The 25,223-nt window shown below is 38.7% G+C and overlaps 3 protein-coding genes across 3 annotated transcripts in view; 1 reads left to right on the forward strand and 2 right to left on the reverse strand.

Annotated features, from left to right (window-relative positions):
* Positions 1-2,189, reverse strand: part of gjd1a (gap junction protein delta 1a) — a 15,392-nt gene extending 13,203 nt beyond the window's left edge. Inside the window, exon 1 of the mRNA XM_067438532.1 lies at positions 1,275-2,189. Coding sequence (XP_067294633.1) covers positions 1,275-1,345 — 71 coding nt within the window. The 5' untranslated portion in view covers positions 1,346-2,189. The remainder of the gene's footprint in view (positions 1-1,274) is intronic.
* Positions 2,190-11,657: 9,468 nt separating this feature from the next.
* Positions 11,658-14,533, forward strand: h3f3c (H3 histone, family 3C). The gene is made up of 4 exons (XM_067438536.1): positions 11,658-11,814; positions 12,707-12,850; positions 12,935-13,088; positions 13,195-14,533. Exons 2-4 carry the CDS (start codon positions 12,723-12,725, stop codon positions 13,321-13,323), a joined length of 411 nt encoding a protein of 136 aa, XP_067294637.1. The 5' UTR covers positions 11,658-11,814; positions 12,707-12,722; the 3' UTR covers positions 13,324-14,533.
* A 6,989-nt stretch (positions 14,534-21,522) lies between these two features.
* On the reverse strand, positions 21,523-25,089 carry crx (cone-rod homeobox). Its single transcript, XM_067440126.1, has 3 exons — positions 24,589-25,089; positions 23,208-23,359; positions 21,523-22,834 (listed from the first exon to the last, which is right to left on the reverse strand). The coding sequence occupies exons 1-3, from the start codon at positions 24,683-24,685 to the stop codon at positions 22,238-22,240; spliced, it is 846 nt and encodes a 281-aa protein (XP_067296227.1). The 5' UTR covers positions 24,686-25,089; the 3' UTR covers positions 21,523-22,237.
* Positions 25,090-25,223: the final 134 nt, after the last annotated feature.

Raw genomic sequence — 25,223 nt, forward strand, 5'->3', positions numbered from 1 at the left:
TACTGAGTTTTTTTTCAGTATTCCTCTCCTCCCACACCTCCGAAAATACTTAATTGAAAACTATTAAGAAAATGACTTGAAGTTGACAGCACAGTTGGGATGCCCAATGAATTGTTATTGGAGTGGTTAAAGTGTTCGTTGTATCCTTGTGTTGTATTTGACTAGATTATTTGAAGATTCTTCTCAAAACCACTTAATGGTATTTTCAGTATGTCTGCGTATATCAGTATGTCTGTGTATAGAATATATGAACTTGAGTGTCCTGCACACACCCACTTACATGCCCTCTGTGCCATAACCCCCACACACATTCTCTCACACAAAGGAGAAGGACGTGTCCTTGATGTGGGGCTACCTGCAGTTAAGGTTAATGAGCACAGCAGAGTAGTGCTTACTCAATTCGGACACATACAAAAGGTCCACACTTTAATCGCAACATCCCCTCATGACACACATGGTTAGTGTGGCTGTGTGTGTGTGTGTTTGTGTTAATGGTAGTGTAAAATTACCAGTATGAGTTTTATCAACAAAATTGATCAAAACCAAAATCTCTATTAATAACAAACCTCTTGGTCTGAGTCTTTAAGGCCCATAATATTGATTACTGTGAATTTACTCTGCATCAAAGAGAGACGGAGAGGAATGTATAGGCTATACAGTCTAAAATTACCAAGATGTGTTTTTTATTTTATTTATTTCTCCAGAAGTCTCTGATGCTCACCAATGATGCACTTTTTGATCAAAGACACAGTAAAACCATAATATTGTTGAATAGTATTACAATTTTAAAGAACTGTTTTCTATTGTGATGTACTTTGAAATATCATGTATTCCTGAGATGCTAAGGTGAATTTAGCGCATCATTACTCCAATCTTCAGGGTCACATGATACTTCAGAAATCATTCATATGCTGATTGCTCAAGAAACATTTATTATTATCTATGTTGAATTGTGCTGCTTGATATTTGAATGAAAGCGGCGATACATATTTTCCACGATTCTTAGAAATACCAAAATAAAGTAATTATTATTATGTTATTAATTATAACAGCAATTATTTGAAATAGATGTTTTTGCTACGATGTCATTTTTACTGTCACTTTTGATTTGATCAATTGAATGAATCTTTGCTGAATGAAATTAGATACACTGAACCATAATATATAGTGTTATCAGCATATTTGTATTGCACACTCCCCACACATGCACACAGACACAGTCCCTCTGCTCTGCGAGGTGTGTGTATGTGTGTGTGCTGCACTACAGCTCTTACCTGCCGATCATAGTAGAGTGCTGCTGTACCGCAGCCTCCAGCAATCTCTCCAGTATAGTCCACTCGCCCATGATGCCGTGCTTTTTGCTCTTGCTCTGCCTCTGCCCTTCAGCCTGAAGTGTCACGACCTCTGCCCTTGGCAACTCTTCCAGCGTCCCTCTGTTGACCTTTGAACGGATATCTCGGGCTCCTCTTGAAAGCCGCAGCTGTGTGCGTTTGTGTGTGCGACCGTCCGTGAGTGTGTGTGTGTGTGTCAGGGTAGCGCTCTAGTGCGGAGATGAGCTAGTGTAGCATCTGCAGCAGAAAATCTGATGATGCTGAGACACAGAGACTTCAACCATACTGCATCTCTCAGTCTCACACACGCTGTCCACATCCACTGCTTTATCTCTCTCTCAGTGTGCAGGACACGCTACCTCTTGCATTGTGCCCTGCACTACAAATACACCCTCTCTACAACTATCAGACCTTTTCTACCCCTTCCTCCACATGCACACTCAACTCAAGCTCACACACACTTACTCATTAGTTGAGCTCAAGGCTAAAAGAACACGCATGCAGCATGGCACGGATGAAGATGCAGCTCTCTGAATCTCATAGCAACGCCTGAGCGCACCTTCACACACACACACACACACACACACTATCGCCTGTGCTCCAGTGTGTGGCGGCAGCAGCAGCAGCAGAAGATGAGGATCGTCAAGGTTACGTCCGGTTGAGTGATGAGCTCGTGGTCATGTCTGCGACTCAATCTTCCTCAAACCTCAGACTCTCTTCTCTCGCTCCCCCCTCTCTCTCTCTCTCTCTCTCTCTCTCTCTCTCCACACCTTCCCCGTTCCTTTCGTCTTTGTGCTGCACTGCTGTTGCTGCTGATGATACCTTTCCCTCTGCTCCTCCTCCTCCTCCTCCTCCTCTCTCTCTCTCTCTCTTTCCCTCTGTGACATGCCGTAAGCATGCCACCCACCCTCCCTCCATCCCAGACCTGCTCTCCTCTCTCCTCCCCTCTTCTTTCTCTCGTTCTCCTCTCCTCTGCTCTGCTGACTGTTTCACTTGTGCTGCTGTTCAGGTTATCTGTGCTGCAGGAGTGAATGGTTTTAACCTTGTGCTCTTATCTCTTACTCTGTCCCTTACACATTAATAATAACGACACTTCTGCACTTTCAGGAACCTGTTTCAGATTTTGGCATTTATTGTGATTCTGCGCTGCCTAACCTCACTTTCTATTATTTTGGTCAGCTATTCTGTCCTTTATCCTTTTTCTTCTTGTCATCTATATCCGAGTCCCAATAGGTACCACACACCTCAGGCTTTAGAATATTTTCCCGGGGGAAAAAGAAATGTAAGCACATTTTAGACATGTAATTAAAGTTAGGGATAATGTATTGCAAAATGTATTTGAGTTGCAGATGTTTTAATCATTTGTATGTAATGTTAAATGTTCCACTGCACAAACCAATTGAATGAGCAACAGAATGAACACTACAGCAACATTACAGTAATATTAATGGAAAAGTCCTTTGAGGTGATTTTCACTACAATCAATAATTGCGATGTAAGATGGCAGCAGTTGTGTTTTTGTGAAACAGAACAGAGCACAGTGTAATACAAAATACATGAGTAGTGCCTTTTTTCAGGTATCCAGAAGAATGGTTTGTATGTACACCATTGCTATGAACGAAGCAGAACATTTGGAAACACCTGACCTCTGAATGCTGGGATTGACCAGGCAGAATACAGTATTTCAATAAACATTATTTAAGCATCATATAGCATTATACAATAGATTATTGACATCACTGAATCGACACATGATAATACAAAAATTAGCTCCTTAAAGTTCAACCTAAAATGACATTTCTCTAGATATGTTCTTTTATGTTCCACAGAAGAAAAGAAATTCATGAGGGTGAGTAAATCATTTTAATTTTTAGATGAACCCTCCCTTGAAGTCAAACATTGCAGGATATTACTTTTTACAATGTTAAGATATTTCTAGTTTTATATTTAGGGGAGAGACTGCATGATCTCAATAAAGGTGTTTCTGGAGCATGCACCCATAAAAAGATCACTGCCTGTCATGCACTTGAATTTCATTCAGCTCAATTTTCTTATGTCTTCCATCTCTCTCTCTTTTATCATTCCTTGTACTGTCCATCACTGCGGCCACATGAATCTGAGAGATGCATTTATTTGATTAATATTTTGGGTTAATTCCCTTCCCCCCTCCTCTCCCCCCCTCCTCTGGCACGTTTCCTCATTTCACCTCCGCCATGTGACTCAGAGACTAGGGGTGTGAAGAGCTAAAGAAAAAAATTCAACCAACATTTAAAGGCTTGATATTCAAAGCAGTTTTGATAGAGTACCTACTTGAACTGTAATTTAAATGAATGTGTATTTGTATGGTTCTTTGTACCTGCTGTGGTCAAACTGTGTGCAGGCATGCGTGTCAGTGTCATGGTAACGTTGTGTATAATTACATTAGTCTTGTACTGAACAGAGAGAGGAGAACAGTTCGCTATCCACATAAGCAAGCATAAGCCATTAACCTTTCCCGCACACTCACTGCCTGAGTGACTCCGAAATGAAATAGTTAATCACAGAGCAGCGATGTCATTATCAGGGGGGCATTATGGGTAAGGACACACTGACTTTGGCTATGTCAGGTGTTTTTACTCTCATAATGCAAACACGCATGAACACTCAAGATGTTAACTGTGATGGTGGAGGAGGGACAGTATTTGCTTCATGGTCAAACTGTCAGGACTGCTGTTTGAGGGAATGCACACTTTTGGAAATTATGGGTTGTCAGGGTTTGGGTGATGTGTATGCTCGAAGGCAAGAGGCACAGGTGTGTCATTTGTGACCTAGAACAGCTATCTCTCTCTCAGACACACATACAAGTAAATTACATAAACATGAGTGAATGAGGAGGTATTCAATCTGGACTCAACATGGAGGTATTCAAGCTGGCCTGCTCATACAAACATGACTTCAACCGAATTTTATAATAATTATTTCTATCTATCTATCTATCTATCTATCTATCTATCTATCTATCTATCTATCTATCTATCTATCTATCTATCTATCTATCTATCTATCTATCTATCTATCTATCTATCTATCTATCTATCTATCTATCTATCTATCTATCTATCTATCTATCTATCCGTCTGTCTATCCGTCTGTCTATCCGTATGTATGTCTGTCTGTCTGGGGGGGGGTGCAATGCACAATATTAAAAGAAAATTCAATTTTGATAATAATAAGAAATGTTTCTTGTGCATCAAATCAGCTTAGAGTGATTACTGAAGTAAGCATTGCCTTCACAGAAATAAATCAGATTTTACAGTTTTTCTCAGTTGCTTTGGTACATTTCTTGAATCATCCTCGACATTTGCAAACCAGTATCCTAAGTACATTTCTCAAAACCATTTGTACAAATAGCAAAACCCCATGGATTACCTGCAAAAGACAGTCTCTTGCTCAAAATCCTTAGTTCATCTCTCAAAGGTACGTGTCAATGAACATGTCAGTGCCATCAGAATCACAAGTCCTTGTGTCACTGACTAATGAGACAGTCAAATTGCGTAGTCATGTTGTCAATATAACAGTTTACTCTAGAGGGATGTTCTGATGGAAACTATGGCTAAAGTTTTGATGACAATTACTTTTAATTGTAGGATACACATTAGTGTATGTAGGAGTTTGGTTGCAAGAGACTGGACAAGATTCACATTTACACTTTTACTTGTACTGTCATTTGTTGACAGGCCATGTCATTGCATAAAGACAGCACTGCACAAAGAGAAAAACAAAATGTCAACATAGGACAATCTCCTTATGGAAAACTGTACATGCGGTGCTGTATGAATTACAGTGCAATCTTCTTTTCACCTCCTGACATTCATGTCTGTTGGACCACAAATTCTCATCCATATCATAACAAATATCCTTAGAAAAAAAGTCTAATGGAAATGTAAAGAAATATGCTTGATATATATTAAGACAACTTGTTCAACCATGTTGCATGTAAAGACTTATGCTATGAACTAATGCCTAAATCAACATGACAACTTGATCAAGATGACAAAACAAAAGCAATTGATAATGTGGGAAACAGGCGAGAATTGTACATAATAATTTGCATGGATGTACCAATGCATTTGCAACTGATTCAAAGAAAGGAACTGTATTTTTGACACAATGATGTGAAGATTTAACTAGTAGTTTTGAGAATTTCAAATCTGATCTGAGAAATGTACCAAAGCAATTGAGAAAACCTGTAAAATAAATTACAATGGAAACAGTTTTACTTTTTTCATCAAATAAATCTCTTATTATAAATAAATCCCAAATAAAGCTCTTTGATGAGCATAAGACACTTCCTTTTTTGTGGAAGTGTATATGATTATTGTGGATATCTTTTATCTGATCTCCATTGTAAAAAAAAAAAAAAAGAAAGAAAAAAGTGTTGCATTCTTTTTATTTTTAGGTTGCCTTAAATGCATACAGAGGCCACTCATCTACTGGGAATTTTCAGGGATTCTCCAAATTCTATGTTGGGAAAGGGAATGTTCCAAATGTTAAGACAAACCAATCATAGAACCCTTTGGAAACAACGGTGTCTTTTATTAACACTCAGCAATGGTAGACTTTTATTATTTATAATGATTAAGTAGGCACACTGATTTCTCACATGAAGAATAATGAGGACCAGTTCAACAAATAAATATTAGCTGGTTTAATTAAAGGGGTACTTCAGCGCTGGGAAGATGAATCTGTATTTAAACTGGGTCATCAATGCAGTAGAAATGTGAAATTATTTTTGAATTTGCTGCCTTCTAGACTGAGAAAAGACAGAAAATGTATTTTTGTCTCATGGGGATGAAAGACTACAATTCCCAGAATGCTTCGCTGCCCTGTGAGGCCATTCCCAAAGCCACCAACTTAATTTTTGTGACTGAGTTGGAGAAGACACTACAGTTAAAAACTGAACTGTTCAATATAATGAGTGAGTCACAGCGCGAGTATCACAACACTGAGCACTAACTGCAGGAGTCAGATAAATGAGCTGAGCTCTGGAGGTAATCGGGACTACACTCGCGGCATACAGTCACAACGCGAGTTCAGTCTGGCGCGTTTCAGTTCATGCCTTTGCAAGCTTAACTTTCATAGAAATTAATTTGAGAAGTTAAAAGACTTACATTGCTCACCATAGCTCCATTTAAATGAGTGCCTGAGTACCTCCCATCGCCCATGCGCGGGTTCAAAACATACGGAAATGGCTCCCTCTGCTGGCTGTAGTCTTTAGCCTTTGGCCAAACATTCCTCCTATGATGCAAATATCGTCAATTTGCATCATAGGAGGAATTTTTCCAGAAATAAAATGCATAAATATCTTGTCTCAGGGGGATTTGAGGGGGGAAAGCACATTTGTTTAAATATACTGGTTTCTACTGATACAAAGCCATTTGCTAATCGCTGAAGTAACCCTTTAAGGCAGTGATTTTGAAATATAAATCATATTTCTTTAAGAACCATTAAGATATTCTTGGAAATGGAAATTGAACAATAAGGGTTTATTTTCCCCAAGGAGCAAATGTGACAACACAGGCATTTCTTAAGGTACTGTGATTGACAGGCACGTGTTCGGACTGCAGTTGTTCTCCTAGCATTGTAGTTAAATTACTTATAGGGATTTTGGGTCACAGAAACACAATCTAAAAGGAGGATCAATTGGTTCGTATATGCTGAGTTAGCATGTGCTAATCTATACATTTACTTTAGTGTTAACTGCAAATGAGATTCGCCATAGCCTGCTACAGAAGTTATAGTAAAGTAAAGTTAAATATAGAGCTGCGGTTTACTCTGCTGGGGCACCAAATCAGGCCACTAGCAGAAACGGGGTTGGAAGGAAGTGGACCTGTGTGCACAAGACTAAAAGGGGAAAACATCATGTGGATAAGATTTTTTATTTTTTTATTTTATTGCATTAACATCATTTGCATTTAAACATGTCCTACATTTTTACGCCTATAAAGAAATCTCATGAGAATGACATGAGGATTATAAGTGACTGTCAGGGTAGATTGCCAAATTCTATTAACAAAGTTAATTAAGCATAAAGTGTAATGACTTTAATTGTTTCTGCTGCATGTGAATATTAGCATTATTGAAATTGAATTTATATTTATTGCATCATTGTACAATTTAGAATCATTGAGATACACTTTTAGTTTTAAATTGATTTTTTTTTTTTTTTTATTAGTTTTGAACATACAGGTCTCATACCTGCGTATTTGCATTTATCTTAAAGCGTGTGTATGTCTGTGTATCATTTGTACCATAATGCACTAAATGCTTAGATTAACATAATAATAATAATAGTAGTAGTAGTAGTAGTAGTAGTAGTAGTAGTAGTAGTAGTAGTAGTAGTAGTAGTAGTAGTAGTAATCTATTAATCTATTTCCCCAGAAACTGTAAAACATATGCAGTAGTAAAATCAGATTCTGCAACTAAGGACATAATCCACAATGGGTTTGGCTCTGAGACTAAGAACAAAGCTTTGTGTTTTTAAAATATGAGTGTTTGGGGGCAAGACAGAAACCAACATGAATGCTGCTGGGGTTTTTCTTACTTATCTTTGCCATTTAGCAGATGCTTTTAATCCAAAGCTACTTACAGTTCACTAATTGCAGGCAGATTCCCCTCCCTGGAATAACATGGAGCAAAGTGTTTGGCTCAAGGGCACACAGAGCCAGATCCTATCTTTTGCCTTCAAATCTCCAGCTTCTGTCCTAATGGGCTTGGTTAATATGATTGTCCTACTGCCTCCCCAAAGGTCTAATGTCACCATTTTAAGAGGAAATGATTTAAACCCATGCTTAAATAAACAACAGACTGCATCTAAGTAATCATGTCATTCTGTTTCTGTATTGCAGTTAATAAAGTGCTTAGAGCAAATTCCACATTTAAATGCAATTCAATTTTTGTGTTGAATGGAAGTTATGTAGTTAAATAGCTAACGGGGATGTAAAAAAAATGGGTTGTAGCAGTGTTAGTAGTGCATTTTTTTTTTTTACCACAATTCTCTACAAGCCCATAGAGCAAATGCCATACCATATGTGTTAGCTGCTAACCACGCTCATAAACACGGTCATTGTTAAACCTTTTCACCACTACAGAGTTTATACTTCCTAATTCAACATTATTATGCTGCCCAACAATACAGTCAGAATGTGACTGGGTGAATAAAGCTGTTTTTGGGATAGGCTATGCCCCATAAGCATAAAAGTAAAAGCTCTTAAATGGCACACTGCACATCGGAGGTTTTGGAAGAAACCTGGTCCAGAACTGTGGTGATGGAAAATATGTTTGGTGTGGAGATGAGAACATATGGGCTGTAACTGTTTTCACACTGAGTCTCACCTTGCTGTGATACCTGGCTGACCTTTCAGAGCACACAGGCGATGCGAGTGGGTGGAGGATTAGGTTGGATTGTTGTTTGCCTTATTTTTGAACTAACGCTGTGTTTATAAAATATAATTCTTATAATGTATATGAGAAATGTTGGGCAGAAACTCACATCACATCACCATCACTCAACATCACATTTAAAATAAGAATCTTTTTTACTTTTCTTTGTACAGATATCTAAAGGTACAAAAGCTGTCACTTGGGTGATATCCTGTCAGATGGGCAAATACCCTGTCACTTAAGGTACTAATATGTAGGCTACTGTTAATGAACTAATATGCACCTTTTAGAGCAAAATAAAGTACCACGGTATACCTTTTGAAAGGGTACCGCTCCGGTAACTGAGAGCGACAGGCTGTGTGTTAATTCATTAAAATGACACGTTCTACTTTATGGTCTCATATAAATGTTTCAAACAAAATGTGTGCTAATATTCTTATATAGCATATGTTTAGGCAATGAGGAAAAATAAAATAAATACTGATATCAGGGCCAGCGTTTGCCCCCCTCCATCTCGTCTAGGGCAACCAAAGAGCTAGAGCCGGCCCTGACTGATATGAAAAATACACTATATTGCCAAAAGTATTGGGACACCCCTCTAAATCATTGGATGGAGGTGTTTCAATAACTTCCATGGCAACAGGTGTATAAAATCAAGGACCTAGGCATGCAGACACTTGTAGAAACATCTGTGAAAGAATTAATTGCTCTTAGAAGCTCAGTGAATTCAAGCGTAGTACCATGATAGGTTGCCAACTGTGCAATAAGTCCATTAGTCAAATGTCCTCGCTAATAAATATTTCACGGTGAACTGTTAGTGTTATTATAACAAAGTGGATCAATTGGGAAAAATAGAAACTCAGCCGCAAAGTAGTAGGCCACATAAAATCACAAAGTGGGGTCAGCGCATGCTAAGGCACACAGTGCACAGAAGTTGTGTAGTAGTGTAAAGCACGCCACCATTGGACTCGAACAGAGATGTTTTCTGGAGTGACGAATCATGCTTATCTGTCTGGAAATCTAGGTTTGGTTATTGCAGTGGAGAACGGTACTTGTCTGACTACATTGTGCCAAGTGTAAAGTTTGATGGAGGGTGGATTATGGTACGGGGTTGTTTTTTAGGGGTTGAGCTTGGCCCCTAAGTTCCAGTGAACGGAACTCTTAATGCTTCATTATACCAATACATTTTGGACAATTTCATGCTCCCAACTTTGTGGGAACACCCGTTCCAACATGACTGTGCACCAGTGAACTAGGCAAGGTCCAAAAAGACATGGATGAGCGAGTTTTGTGTGAAGGCCAGTATGTATTGGTATCCTGACCTCAAGCTGATAGAACACCTTTAGGATGAATTAGAGTGGAGACTGCAAGTCAGGCCTTTTTATCCAACATCAGTGTCTGACCTCACAAATGCACTTCTAGAAGAATGGTCAAAATTTCCCATAAACCCTTCCCTTGCCAGCTGAGTCATCACAACAAATGGTGGGCCAACTCAATTTTAAACCCTACGGATTCTAATGTTCTAAAACTTTGGGCAATATAGTGCATGTTTGTCCGCCACAGAGCAGGCTGCTTGTTGAAATACATTTGTATAAATGAAACACTGATACTTACAGTTATTTAAACAGTTAATGAAAGCTTCAGCAGCATAGCAGTTTGGTTTGTGAATGGGTTCCACCAGAGTTTCTCCACTGTCTCCTTACCTAATCAGATGGTTTGTTTGATTTTATCAGGAGGACAGTGCTCTCTGTTGTTTGTAAAAGGCACTGCAGTTGATACTAGGGGAAAACATTGAGTGAGCCTTATATTCCCATGAGAAGTACAAGGAAGTGGAATGAAAAATACTGCAATAAAATAGCTGAATTTGCAGTATACCACACAAACTGTATGTCCATTCTACACAAAGCTGTCTGTAACCAATCTCATAACAATAAGAGGTGGACATCTGCACTCACAAGTCAGTAAGCAAATAAATAAAGTATTATTATTTTTTACTTACATATAAACACTTTGCTTCTTCTACCCAGCAGTTATAGCTAGTCTTTAAATGTCTCTGGTGCATTAACCACTTCATACATGAATTAGAGTGTCACAATAAAGACTTCAAATAACTTTTAGCCTGAGACTCACTGATCCTTAACTAAAAGCTTTCAGGACCCTTGAGACAATCACTCAACACACCACATGATATTCAGTCATGTGGTACAGTCCAGTCAGACATTAAAGTCTAAATGCAAAAATACATTTAGAAGCTTTTTCCACATATGCAACTATTACAAAGCTACTAAAAAAAACTGTGTTTTGGTACATAGAAAATCCTTCCTAAAATGTCACTGAAGCCTTAAAGATAGGAATGAAGCCTTTGGTTATGATAGAGTTCCTCTATGACTGGAGGTTGGTTTTGAATGTCAGCCTGAAATAAGTAAAACATTGACTGATCTGGGATCCTCTGTGGCCAACAAAGGATGTCTAAGCCTAAGGCATACATTAGGGCCCCAAAACAATTCTGTATCCATGAAAAATTATAGTACTTGGACTGAAAAATTGAATACTTTATATTAAAGTGGTCAGTGTTAAGGCTGTTTTTGTAGTAAATTGGTAAACAAATGGAAATTGCTTAAGATTTGTAATAATATAAAACGTGTTTATGTTATTATTATTATTATTATTATTATTATTATTATTATTATTATTATATAACCATCAGTGGATAAACCCATCATCACCTCGAAACCTGATGACCCCCATGGAACCAAAAAAAAAACGAAAAACAAAGGGATTGCAGACCTCATCTGAAACACAGCACTCTAAATGTTTAATCATAATCAGTTTATTTACATGCTAAATAAAATGCAAATTCGTAATTGAAATCGTACTGTAAAAATGTATAATTTTGTGTTTACAGTTTTATTGAGGTGCATTCTGGGAGAGAATGATTGACATCGCGGCCATTTTGGCTCTGGCCAACCCGCTCCCATTGTGTGTGAGATAGTAAATACTGACACTGCCAGACAAGCCGAGCACAAATTTCACTGCGCGAATTAAAACACGTTCACCTGAGGTAAGTGCCCCAGTGCATCGCTGTCTTCTCTCTGATACACTTTTCAACAGCTTTGTAAAACTTTCCTCGAGAATAATGTTTATTTTGAGCGTTAAAACGTTAAAATCTCATCGTCTTTAAATGAGAAAGCCGATGGCGAGACGCGAGAGAAAACAGGCTCTCCTTTTCGTGTCGGAGGACACACTGAAATCCGTCCCACTTTCGTATGTCTCTATTTACTTCGGTTAAACGGCGAAAATTCGCGGCAGATATTACTTATAATCGACTATTTAGTTGCCCACGGATGCCTGCTACCGTATGGTGTTGTTGGTTTTGCGATGCGTGCATTGGATTTTGAATTTTATTTCAAAGTTTACGTCCTCCCCTGTGCTTCAATGCACGGACTCTCTAGTTGCCGTTCAAATTGCAGCCATAATCTTGCGGTTTAGGGCGGGGCTTAGACGGACTGATTTGCCCCCACAGCTGGCAGAACGGCCTGTGATTGGTTAGTTTTTTGAGCTCCTCAAATGCTATTGGCTACTGCTTGACTGTTGTTGTACAGTCACCTGTGATTGGTTAAAAGGCTGTCTCAGTCCAGACCGAGTGGTTGCTTTAATTTATTGCTTTTAATGTGACGCGCTGGAGGAAGTGGCCTGAAATAGCATATGAGACGGGGAGTCAAAAACCAAAACAAGTGTAGTGGCGTTATTTTTTGTAGAGATTTACTCACTTTCATAACTTAGTCTGTGCATGAGACTTAATATTTAATATTAAACGGCTAAGAGTAAGTACAGATAAAATATTGTACGTAAACTTCTTTTTTTTACATTACTGGCTTGTGTATATATAAATGTGCCCATGATTTACTGACTTAACTGTACTCTTAAACAGTAGGTACTTTCCTTTTTCTCAGGTGATATTGACTAGCAATGGCCCGTACCAAGCAGACCGCTCGTAAATCCACTGGAGGAAAAGCTCCCCGTAAGCAGCTGGCTACCAAAGCTGCCCGCAAGAGCGCTCCCTCAACTGGAGGAGTCAAGAAACCTCATCGCTACAGGTGATAGTCCAGACCTGTAAATGTGCACAGCAAAAAAAGGTTTACTCTAATGAACCCTGCATTAAGCACAATTTCTGTCTGCAGGCCCGGTACTGTGGCTTTGCGTGAGATTCGTCGGTATCAGAAGTCCACTGAGCTGCTGATCCGCAAGCTACCGTTCCAGCGTCTGGTTCGAGAGATTGCCCAGGACTTCAAAACTGACCTGCGTTTCCAGAGCGCCGCCATTGGTGCACTGCAGGTGCGTACATCTTGTTAACTGGTCTTGCTTTTATAAGTTCCTTGTAACTTGTTTTTTTAAATGATAATGGATCATTAACAGACTGATTTTATGTGTGTTCTTGCAGGAGGCCAGTGAGGCATACCTGGTTGGTCTGTTTGAAGACACTAACCTGTGTGCCATCCATGCCAAGCGTGTCACCATCATGCCCAAAGACATCCAGCTGGCACGCCGCATCCGCGGAGAGCGTGCTTAAACGCTCCCCTTCTTTGTATCACCCTCTTTATTTCTTTCTGTCTCTCCACTTGTTCTCCTCCTGCTTTTCTTGGTAGAGTTTAGAGTATCAGTGATGGGGAGTAACTTTGTCTCAGTCTGCTAGTGCTGTCTAAATTACGCGTAGGGTACCTATATGTGCATGTAACAGGTGCTGCTGATCACACACACACAAACACGCATGCACAAACACATACACACAAACATATATCCTCACACATTTACATTTGGAGCGAAAACGAGGTCCACCTATGCCCGGTTTAGGGCTACACATTCAAAATACGTGCAAAGAGAAGAAGTCTCACACTTACTCCACTGTCCAGAGAGAAAAACAGGGTGGTATCTGGGGTCAGTCTGCTTAAGGGGAGCGGAAACTTCCACAGCAGGGTGCTACTAAAACTGCCTCAGTCCACCTTACTGAAACCTGTCCATGCCAATCTCCTTCAAAACCCAAACCGGTTTGACCTGCCCCTTCCTGATCCATCCTGTCCTTACTTGCCCCTTAATAGTGGAAGTGAGTGTGGAGCCAGACTTCTTCTATCTGTGAGTGTCTGTGGGTGATGTGATCAGCAAAGCAGAATCGTATTCAACTGCAAACCAGCATCTATTGGTTAAAAAGTTGTTACTTGTAATATTGATTGATGATTACTATTATTGTTGATATGGTGTCTTTTTTTTTTTTACAATGCATACATGAATTGTACTTTAGGGGGAAAAAAGGATTAATCCGCCGAGAATCAGTTTGAATTTGTCTTCTTTTTTCTTTTTCATATTGTAGTGAAAGCCGATCCTGCTCCTCCTGTTATAACTTCAGGCAGCCACAGGGGGGCGCTTTAAACCAGCCTCTCATTCAATCTCACTGTTCAACTAACATCCTGATCTCCCTTCTCTTCTTTGTCTGTCTCCCACTATTTTGTGTCGTTTTTCACTCTTTCAATTCCAGTTTTGTCAAATTAAAGATCGGCATTAGAGTCACAGATTGTAGCAAAAAATATTCTTTATGTTTAGTACTCTAGTACTGAGTCTTTCACTTTGTTTGGTTAGAACTTTGCTCCTTCCTTCTCTTCGTGATACACAGTGTAACCTCATGTTTGTGCTTCTTTTATTTTTCTTATTCAGAAATTTAAATAAGCTGATCTTTGTACTTTCCAAATTTATCATATTCTGGTGGTAATAAATAGATGTCACACAAATTGACTTTTCAGTGTCGTTTATAAACACACCCAAACACATATATTGAGGTGGTATTTCAGAGAGCAAGGTTACAGTAAAACATACAATGAACTCTTGGTTGATTAACCCAAACCTTAGTCGAGGTATGCAGAGTTTTTTTTAATAGAAATTATTATAACATAGAAAACATCTGCAGATCAATTATGTTTATATACACCAGTCAGGCATAACATTGTGCATAACAGTGACCACTGACAGGTGAAGTGAATAACACTGAATATCTCTTCATCACAGCACCTGTTGGGGGGATTTACAGGTCCTTCTCAAAAAATTAGCATATGTGATAAATGTTCATTATTTTCCATAATGTAATGATAAAAATTAAACTTTCACATATTTTAGATTCATTGCACACCAACTGAAATATTTCAGGTCTTTTATTGTTTTAATTCTAATGATTTTGGCAAACAGCTAAAAAAATTAGCATATCATGAAAAGGTTCTCTAAACCAGCTATTAACCTAATCATCTGAATCAACTAATTAACTCTAAACACCTGCAAAAGATTCCTGAGGCTTTTAAAAACTCTCAGCCTGGTTCATTACTCAAAACCGCAATCATGGGTAAGACTGCAGACCCGACTGCTGTCCAGAAGGCCATCATTGACACCCTCAAGCGAGAGGGTAGGACACAGAAAGACATTCCTGAATGAATAGGCTGAACGAATAGGCTGTTCCCAGAGTGCTGTATCAAGGCACCTCAGTGGGAAGTCTGTGGGAAGGAAAAACTGTGGCAAAAACGCACAACGAGAAGAGCTGACCGGACCCTGAGGAAGATTGTGGAGAAGGACCGATTCCAGACCTTGGGGGACCTGCGGAAGCAGTGGACTGAGTCTGGAGTAGAAACATGTGCATGAAATGGGCTACAGGTGCCGCATTCCCCAGGTCAAGACACTTTTGGGCTACAGAGAAGCAGCACTGGACTGTTGCTCAGTGGTCCAAAGTACTTTTTTCGGATGAAAACTAATTTTGCATGTCATTTGGAAATCGAGGTGCCAGAGTCTGGAGGAAGACTGGGGAGAAGGAAATGCCAAAATGCCTGAAGTCCAGTGTCAATTACCCACAGTCAGTGATGGTCTGGGGTGCCATGTCAGCTGCTGGTGTTGGTCCACTGTGTTTTATCAAGGGCAGGGTCAATGCAGCTAGCTATCAGGAGATTTTGGAGCACTTCATCTGCTGAAAAGCTTTATGGAGATGAAGATTTTGTTTTTCAGCACGACCTGGCACCTGCTCACAGTGCCAAAACCACTGGTAAATGGTTTACTGACCATGGTATTACTGTGCTCAACTGGCCTGCCAACTCTCCTGACCTGAACCCCATAGAGAATCTGTGGGATATTGTGAAGAGAAAGTTGAGAGACACAAGACCCAACACTCTGGATGAGCTTAAGGCCGCTATCGAAGCATCCTGGGCCTCCATAACACCTCAGCAGTGCCACAGGCTGATCGCCTCCATGCCACGCCGCATTGAAGCAGACATTTCTGCAAAAGGATTCCCGACCAAGTATTGAGTGCATAACTGAACATCATTATTTGAAGGTTGACTTTTTTTTGTATTAAAAACACTTTTCTTTTATTGGTTGGATGAAATATGCTAATTTTTTTAGATAGTAATTTTGGGTTTTCATGAGCTGTATGCCAAAATCATCAGTATTAAAAGACCTGAAATATTTCAGTTGGTGTGCAATGAATCTAAAATATATGAAAGTTTAATTTTTATCATTACATTTTGGAAAATAATGAACTTTTATCACATATGCTAATTTTTTTTAAAAGGACCTGTATTAGACAGCAAGTGAAACAAAAATTCATCAAAGTTGATGTGTTGGAAGCAGAAAAAATGGGTAAGCATAAGGATTTGAGTGAGTTTGACAAGGGCCAAATTGTCATGGCTAATGACTGGGTCATCTCCAAGCTCTTGTGGGGTGTTCCTGGTCTGCAGTGGTCCAAGGAAGGAACCGTGGTAAACTGGTGACAGGGTCCTTGGGTGGCTCACTGAGTGATAATTAAAATAATAATTTTGTTTCTCAGGAGCTGATGAGATATGCAATGTTGCGAAAGCACTTCGTAAAAGTGAAATGATTTGTGTAAATCCAGTGATCAAAAGTTTTTAGTGATTGGCTCATGGTGGCTGGTCTGTGTGTGCAATTCCACAAACCTGGAAGACATTCTGCAGTAGACATTTATAGAATAACAATTAAGCTAAATTGTAAATTAATTATTGATGGATGAAGTGAAACTGGTTCTTCGAATGTGTAATATATATATATTTTTTTGGATCTTGATTGTGAATTCCTCTTGGGGAAGCAAAGCATCACAGTGTTTATAGTCTTGAGAGAACACTGAACTGGGTAGTAGCCAGGATTTTAACATTAGAAAATGTAATGGGCTAATAATATTAGACTACTTAAATAGTACAGAAAAGACACTGGTCAAAGCCAAAACCAAGTGGTTAATTGAGTTTGGCTGGTGTTAAAGAAAAAACATCTAAACTAAACAAATGTGTTTTATGGATTGCACCAAAACCATGTGCTACGATACCTTTCTGCAGTAGAAGCATTGATCATAGCATAGCGACGTTTGCACATTTAGGTTTTGGTGTAGCTCATCCAAAAATGAAAATTCTGTCATTTATTACTCACCCTCATTTCTATATTGACGGCCCTCAGTGAATCTCTGTGATATTGTCACAGCAGAGGGAGGCAGGGAGCTTTCCTTCCAGCGGGATTCATAAAGCAGCAGAGGCAGACGCGGGCAGTATGGCTTTTGAAAAGACAAACTCCCAACACTCAGTTTACATTTGAAGTCTGAACTTGTGTGTTTGCACTTCCACGATAGATTCGTAAGGGTAACGAAATTAAGTTAGTTTACTGTAGGCTACTGTTTACTGCGCCGACATTTGAGCTTCAACAGCATAATATAAAGTGAGTAGCCTACCGGTAGCTATTAAAAAAGAACAGGAAACTGACTTTGATTTTTCCTTCTTTCTGTCTGATCGCTCCAGTCACCAGGTGTTATTAGACCACCTGTCATTCACAACCTAGGCTATATTTTTCCTTAAAGTGCTTTCACTTTTAGCTAGTTACAACACATTTGCATAGTTCTGAGTGTGTGTCTGAGAGAGAGAGAGAGAGAGAGAGAGAGAGAGAGAGAGAGAGAGAGAGAGAGATGAGTGTAACATAGTAATTCATTTTTTTGGTGTGTGTGTGTGTGTGTGTGTGTGTGTGTGTGTGTGTGTGTGTGTGTGTGTGTGTGTGTGTGTGTGTGTGTGTGTGTGTGTGTGTGTGTGTGTGTGTGTGTGTGTGTGTGTGTGTGTGTGTTTAAGTAATTGTGTCTTTGTATGCCTGTTGTGTGTGATTTGTCAGAATTGAAGGCTCAGCAGCTTCTCCTTTTGTCTTCTTGTATGAACTACAGACAATCTGTCACAGAGAGAGATTAATATTTGGAGAAACAGGGGGAGGGTGAGAGGAAAAGAGAGTTAGATAGATAGATAGATAGATAGATAGATAGATAGATAGATAGATAGATAGATAGATAGATAGATAGATAGATAGATAGATAGATAGATAGATAGATAGATAGATAGATAGATAGATAGATAGATAGATAGATAGATAGAGCAATTGAGGGAAATAAACTGATCTGTGTAAATTTTACTTATTAATTTAAAGAGAAGTTACACAAATGTTTATATGAAGAATCTATTTCACATGATTAACTTTTAAGAGATAAACATATATGTTCACTGTGAACTATAAAAATACACACACACACACACACACACACACACACACACACACACACACACCCTTCATCCTGGTAACAGTGCATGTGGTTTTATTCAGGTCAGAGTGGGATTATGAAGCACTCAGGAGGGGTTGGGGGGTGGAGAGAGAACAAGTGAGAGAGGGCATGAAGGATGGCACAGAGGAGAGAGATTTCTGTGAGTGTGTTTAGAGTGACAGAACTCCCTCTTTTCCTTTCTTAATACAGGGATACTGATGAGAGACATAGAGGAAAAATAAGGAGAAAGCAAGCAGACTGGAAAAAAAGAAGAAGAAGTACACACACACACACACCACTTCTGTCCAAAACTGTCACTTCATCAGATACAAATATCTGATACCAAACCAAGTGCCAAATACAAATAAATTATTCTAAACTCCAACATTATTTATTTTATTTTTTATTTATTTATTTTATTTTTTTATTTTATTTTATATATTCTCTCTCTCTGTGATGTAGTTCGTCACATAAACTTTGTGTATGTTATGCTAAATTAGGAAAACCAGATATATTTTTTTAAAATAAATAATGCATTTAAAAAAAAAAAAAAAGTTTCCAAAAAGGGGTTCCAAATCTAGCAATGACAGAAGAAAAATTTTCGGTTTCCAAATTTTTATTTGCCATTTCTTAAAATATTTTTTTTTCTAGTGTGCACTCAAAAAGTTGATGACCATATTTAGTCTATGGGAACTGTCACATTAATTTATTTTCTTTAATTCTATAAAAACTATTAGTCAACAACACTTTATCATTTGCTAATTGTAACATGCAAGTATTGATCAAGTAAAGCATTTCTCGTCACTGGCATTAGCACAGTTACAGCTCATTAGGAACAGTCTACACATGATAAAGGTAACCTCAAAAAATCAACACAACATAAAACAACTTTTAAATGTCAAATATAACTTTCAAATATAACTAAAAATATAACTTTCCCTTCACTAAAAAAGACAGCACTTAAGTTCAACATTTACTCTCCTGATCCATCCCTATGCAAAGCATGCTGGGAACTATCCACTGCCCAGTTCAGTCAGCGCAACATAAATGATTCCTGTAGTCCCAACACAAATGGTTTAGGTTAACTTAACAGTTTACAAATTCTAGTTCATTTAACGTAATAAAATTATTGCAATTAAGTAAAAAACTAAAGATTTATGTCATTTCAGCTTATTTTATTTAAATAAACTGAGCAAACAGCTAGACTATATTTTCTGAGCGTGGAGAAGATTCTGATCATCTAAATAACCTTTAGGGCAGTGGAAAGGTTCCATGGATTTTAAAGATTCTTCAATCGATTCCAATACAGAACCCTTTACTTTTCAGATAATTCTTTTAAATCGCTTATATGAATTTTTAAAATCATATACGCTTAAATGTATTGATTATTTGCATCCAAAATAAAAGTTAGTGTTTACATAATATATGTGTGGTGTGTAAAATGAATATGTGTATATAAATACACACACATGCATGTATATAAATATACATGCATAAATAAATATATTTATTTAAGAAAAATGTTATTTTTATATACTTTTTTATATATAAGATAAATTATAGGCTATACAGTGTATAATATTTCTTAAATATATACATGCATGTTCATTTATATATACATAATAATTATATACAGTACACACATATATTATGTAAACACAAACTTTTATTTTGGATGCGATAAATCACGATTCATCCCCCCCCCCCCCCCCATATAAACTAATGGTAAGACATTCATACATTTGGGCAGACAACTGTAACTTGAATTATTCTAATTTGTGGCCGAAATAAAGAATGATGGTATAATCATAGTGGAGGAGTCATAGCAGAGAGAGCAGAAACTGGAATCAACAGGAGGAGAGGTGTGGAGGAGGGAAAGAGAGAGAGGGAGGTTCAGTAATCCTGTTTAATTGCTTTAGGGTAGTGTTCTGTCGACAGTAAGGAGATTGAGGTGCTCTCTGGGTCATTGGCTAAAATAACCCCACACACCCGGCTACATGGGCGGGGCCACCCACACACCACACCATCACAGCAACACGATTACCAGACAACACCATCGCAACAGCCTTGTGGACCCCAGATGCCTCCTCCGTGTGGGCCACCTGTGTATCCAACCCCAGGATGTCTTAGTAATTCAAGGTGAAATGCTGGAAGTATGTGTATCCCTCCATTTTGTGTTTTTAAAACCAAAGTGCTGAACTTTGCAAGGGTAATTAATCTCCTTGTTTAATTGGTTAAAGAGATCCAACAATGAAAATTATCTCATCATTCATTTACTCACCCAAGTAGCTCCAAATCTGAATTTCTTTTACTACTTTACACAAAAGAAGATATTTTGAAGAATATGAATGCTCAAACAGCTATGGACCCCATTGACTTGTATAGTATGGCAAAAAAAGAAAAAGAAAAAGAAAAAAAAGAATGAACCATCAAAAAATAAAATAAAATAATAATTCAGGCCCAAATAGAATAGAATAGAATTTTCTTGTGACTGTTCACATCACAACAGGGGGTTTCATACACAGGTTTAGAACAACTTGAAGGTGAGTAAATGATGAGATAATTTTCGTTTTTAAGTCAACTATCCCTTTAAGTCAGTTTAAAGTTAATTACAGTTTGAATTGCCAGTCCCCTGCTGATACCAGGAAATCCCCAATAGAGGCCACTTTTGCATTTTGTGTTTTAATTTTAGACTTTGTTTTTCGCGTGCATATGATACGCACTTTATGGCGTATTATACATACGAACTCCCCACCCCCACCCCCCTAATCCTACCCAAGAGCGTGTCATATACATGCCATAAAGAGCATACCATATGGATGCCAAAATGAGTTTTGGCGTATACATTCCACAACATTGCACACTCGTACTATATATACAAATTTACATGTGATCGGTTGGCTATTTACTTTACATTTTGTACAGTAACTTGTAAATAAATAAAGCTATGAATCCCCCCCTTCCCTTCACGTATAGTCATTCGTGCTGTTAACTTAGTTTCCAGCCATGCTATATTAATGACAGTTAGTACTTCATCTTGCATAATCAATAAGAAACAAAGTTAGACAACTCTTGTGTGAATTCTTGTTAAACAAAGCCACATTTAATTGTGTAGTTAAACTAAGAATAAAATGTAAAACCTTTAGTTCCCATCTGAATGTTTTCGATCAAACCAATATAACAATAATTGTAAACACCAACATTTTTAAACACAAGATTACCCAAATAGAAAATATATCAACAGTATGACTATAATGCCATTAAATGAAGTTTAATTAAGTAACGAGTAACTCAAACTAACATAAAACAACATTACTTGTTATAAGTTAACATAATTTAAAAATACATAAATAACAGCAAGCTAAAAGCACTACACAAGAACTTCTAATGCTTCCCAGTACAGACAAACCAACCAAACTTATGAAAAAAAGTAGAAAGAACTCTGTCCCACAAGAAGCTTGTATCTGCAGAGAAACTGAGAGGTTCCCCTCCAATTATTTCTCTGTGGTGTGTGTGTGTGAGTGTTTTAGTGAATAGATAAATATCCAATATGTGTTGTGAAAACGATTTGACTGCATGTGTGTGTGTATATATGTAAGGTAAATGGTTAATAATAATGACTGATCGGTAGACTTAAGGAGTTCCTTCACTCTCAGCCAATCACAGAGCAGATCTCCTTTACAGAGGAACAATCTTCACCTGTTCCAAAATGGGCCCCCCATTCCACCTCTGAGATCACATGAATCCTGCCGATTCATTCCTGTTCATCATCAAAATGTCTCCGGCATTTCAAGCATTAGTTCTATTTCATTTATTCTTCATGCATCTTCTCATAATTCTCCCTTCATCTTTGTTTTTTTTCTTCAATCGCTCACTTTTTCTTCTACAGCACCTGGAATTTATGATCGAGGCAGTCCACAGTGCTGAAGTTGAGCTTCCAGGCCTGCTGGTCCTTGTAGTCCAGGCAGTCTACGGAACTGAAACCCAGAGAAGAGGTGCTGTATCCTTGGGAGGAGAGGGAGGGTGACTGGCTGAGCGAGCCGCCCATAGAGGGCACGGTGAGGGGAGAGAGGGCACCCCCACTCGCAGACAGCTGAGTGGTCATGGGAGAGAGGTACGGGCTGCAATCCAATCCACTGAAGTAAGGAGAGGAGCTGTAGCCCTGGCTGTAGGTGGAGGGCTGACCGTAGCTCATGGGATAGGGAGCGGGGCGCTGCACGCAAGGCGTGCCGGAGCCACATAATGGATCGGGAAGGGGAGATAGAGAGGTGGGACTCCACACAGAAACAGGTGCTGTGCCTACACTGGCACTAGGGGGCACTGCCTGGACCGGAGCAGCCACCACAGAGGAGCTTGCACCAGGATCAGAGGTCAGCTCTGGGGGTGGAGAGGACTTCTTTTTGGGGGGACGGGGCTTGGGCTGACCGCTCGTCTGCTGTTGCTGTTGGCGGCATTTAGCACGACGGTTCTTAAACCACACCTGAGAGAAATAGGTTAAAGATTAAATAATTGTTTGACTAATTTCTCCTTTGGTCAAAAAGGATGTGATGGTGATCTCAATCCAGGTATCAAGACCTGCCTTAATAATGGGCCTCACACACACTGACTTTAACTGTCAGAGTCTGTGGTCACTTTCAGTACTTAAATTAGAATTGATTCAGCTTTTAACACACTGTACATATTTAGTTGTAGATATATTGTTTATCTTCCTTGCATCATATCAAGTAAGTGTTTGTTAGATGCTGGGATAAATGCATTTTATTTTATTTGAAGAGCACTGTCTGTTTCTGCTACATCAGTCATAGGACAAGTGTGCAGAAAGATGTGTCTCAGTTTGAGGAGGACAGACTCACCTGAACTCTGGACTCGGGAAGGTTGATTTTCAGAGCCACCTCTTCTCTCATGAATATGTCTGGGTAGCGTGTTTTGGTGAACAGGGCTTCCAGAATGTCCAGTTGGGTGCGTGTGAAGGTAGTACGCTCCCGGCGCTGCTTCCTCGGAGTGGCTGTTCATAAAAACATTCACACCATACAGTAAGAGAACAACTTTATTTTCTAAGGTTGAAAAAATGCATATAAAAGAGAAAATTGAAAACTGTATGTTTTACATGGTAGCATCATCAATGTTTAACAGTCATTAATATGGCTGATGTTGGTGAGAGAAAGGGGAGGGATTTGGACTGTCCATTGTCATGATAGATAGATAGATAGATAGATAGATAGATAGATAGATAGATAGATAGATAGATAGATAGATAGATAGATAGATAGATAGATAGATAGATAGATAGATAGATGGATGGATGGATGGATGGATGGATGGATGGATGGATGGATGGATGGATGGATGGATGGATGGATGGATGGATGGATGGATGGATGGATAGATAGATAGATAGATAGATAGATAGATAGATAGATAGATAGATAGATAGATAGATAGATAGATAGATAGATAGATAGATAGATAGATAAATAGATAGATAGATAGATAGATCTGTCTCTAAGGCCGTGCATAAAGATCGTTTCTGACGTCAGTATTTTTATTTAGGCCTATTTATTAGTGATTTATTAATATTTACATACAATTGTTTTTTAAATCCATTCAGTCTTATTTTTATTCTTTACTCAGTAGGCTACTATTATGATTTTTTATTTTTTATTTGTAACAAAACGGGCGAATAAAACAGACGAAATCTGGTTACATTTTTTAAAATTAGGCTGCTTTTCATTACGGGCTAAGTTAACTTAAACATGCAGGAAAATACATAGGCTACAATCACATAACATTCAAAATTGAAAGAAAATGATTGTTTTTTACATATTAAATCAAATTCTTACAACGACAAATACGTTTTGTGTAGGCTAAATAACCCTATTTAAAATAATGAATTTTAAATAGGTTGCCTAGCCTATATATTTTATATCTATAGGCATTTTTTTTATATAGACTTATTTAATTTTTTTTTAGAACTTGGGCACTAAGTTTGTTAGGCTAGTACTACGTGAGCAAGTTCAGTAAACGTCCATCAACTATCAACTAGTGAAATTAGGCTATATTTACTTTGCCTAAATTGTAAGGGGAAAGGGACAATGCATGCAAAAAGGAAACTCAGGAAAGATGAGGATACCTTTTAGTTTTGTTTGTCCCCTCTCTTTTGACTTCGACGACCACGAATATTATTTAAAAATCGGACACAAACATATTATAAATTATTAATGAGAAATAACTGACCTGGGTAGCCGACGGCGGTGTGGAGCAGGTCCATTCCTGAGGCGGACAGTGTTAACCCGTTCACAGCATAATGGGGCTGCTTTATGTAGGACATCATTCTTGGGACGGCCGCGTCTCTCGCACACTCTCTCTATTGCTCTCTCTCTCTCTCTCCACTCCCTCCCTCTCTCTCTCTCACACACTCTCTTTTTTTCTTTTGTGACGCTCTTTTTACGGGTCGGGGGTCGCGCTCTGCCACTGACGGCCGCGTGTCTGTGCTCGCGACTGGCGCGTGCGGTGCTCCTTAAGTCTCGCGGCTCCAAACACCTGTAGATGTTTTCCCGGTTGTCAGTGCCTTGAACAAATTTACACGCTACCCCGTTTAGCTATGTTATTCATATCGTGCGGAGTATCAAAGATGAGTTTAGTTTAATGTGAAACCGTAAAAGCAAATGTATTATTATAGCGAAACAAAAGTTTTGGAGGTTTTGGAGCTGTTTAGGCGCGTGTCCCTTGGGCAAGACCGATCAGGAGCGGGACACTAGAAGAAATAAGAGACCGAGCAGCTAATCAAGGGGCATCTCTCTCTCTCTCTCTCTCTCTCTCTTCTCTCTCTCTCTCTCTCTCTCTCTCTCTCTCTCTCTCTCTCTCTCTCT

Source organism: Pseudorasbora parva, chromosome 3 (genome assembly GCF_024679245.1).
Source record: "Pseudorasbora parva isolate DD20220531a chromosome 3, ASM2467924v1, whole genome shotgun sequence".
NCBI lineage: Eukaryota > Metazoa > Chordata > Actinopteri > Cypriniformes > Gobionidae > Pseudorasbora > Pseudorasbora parva.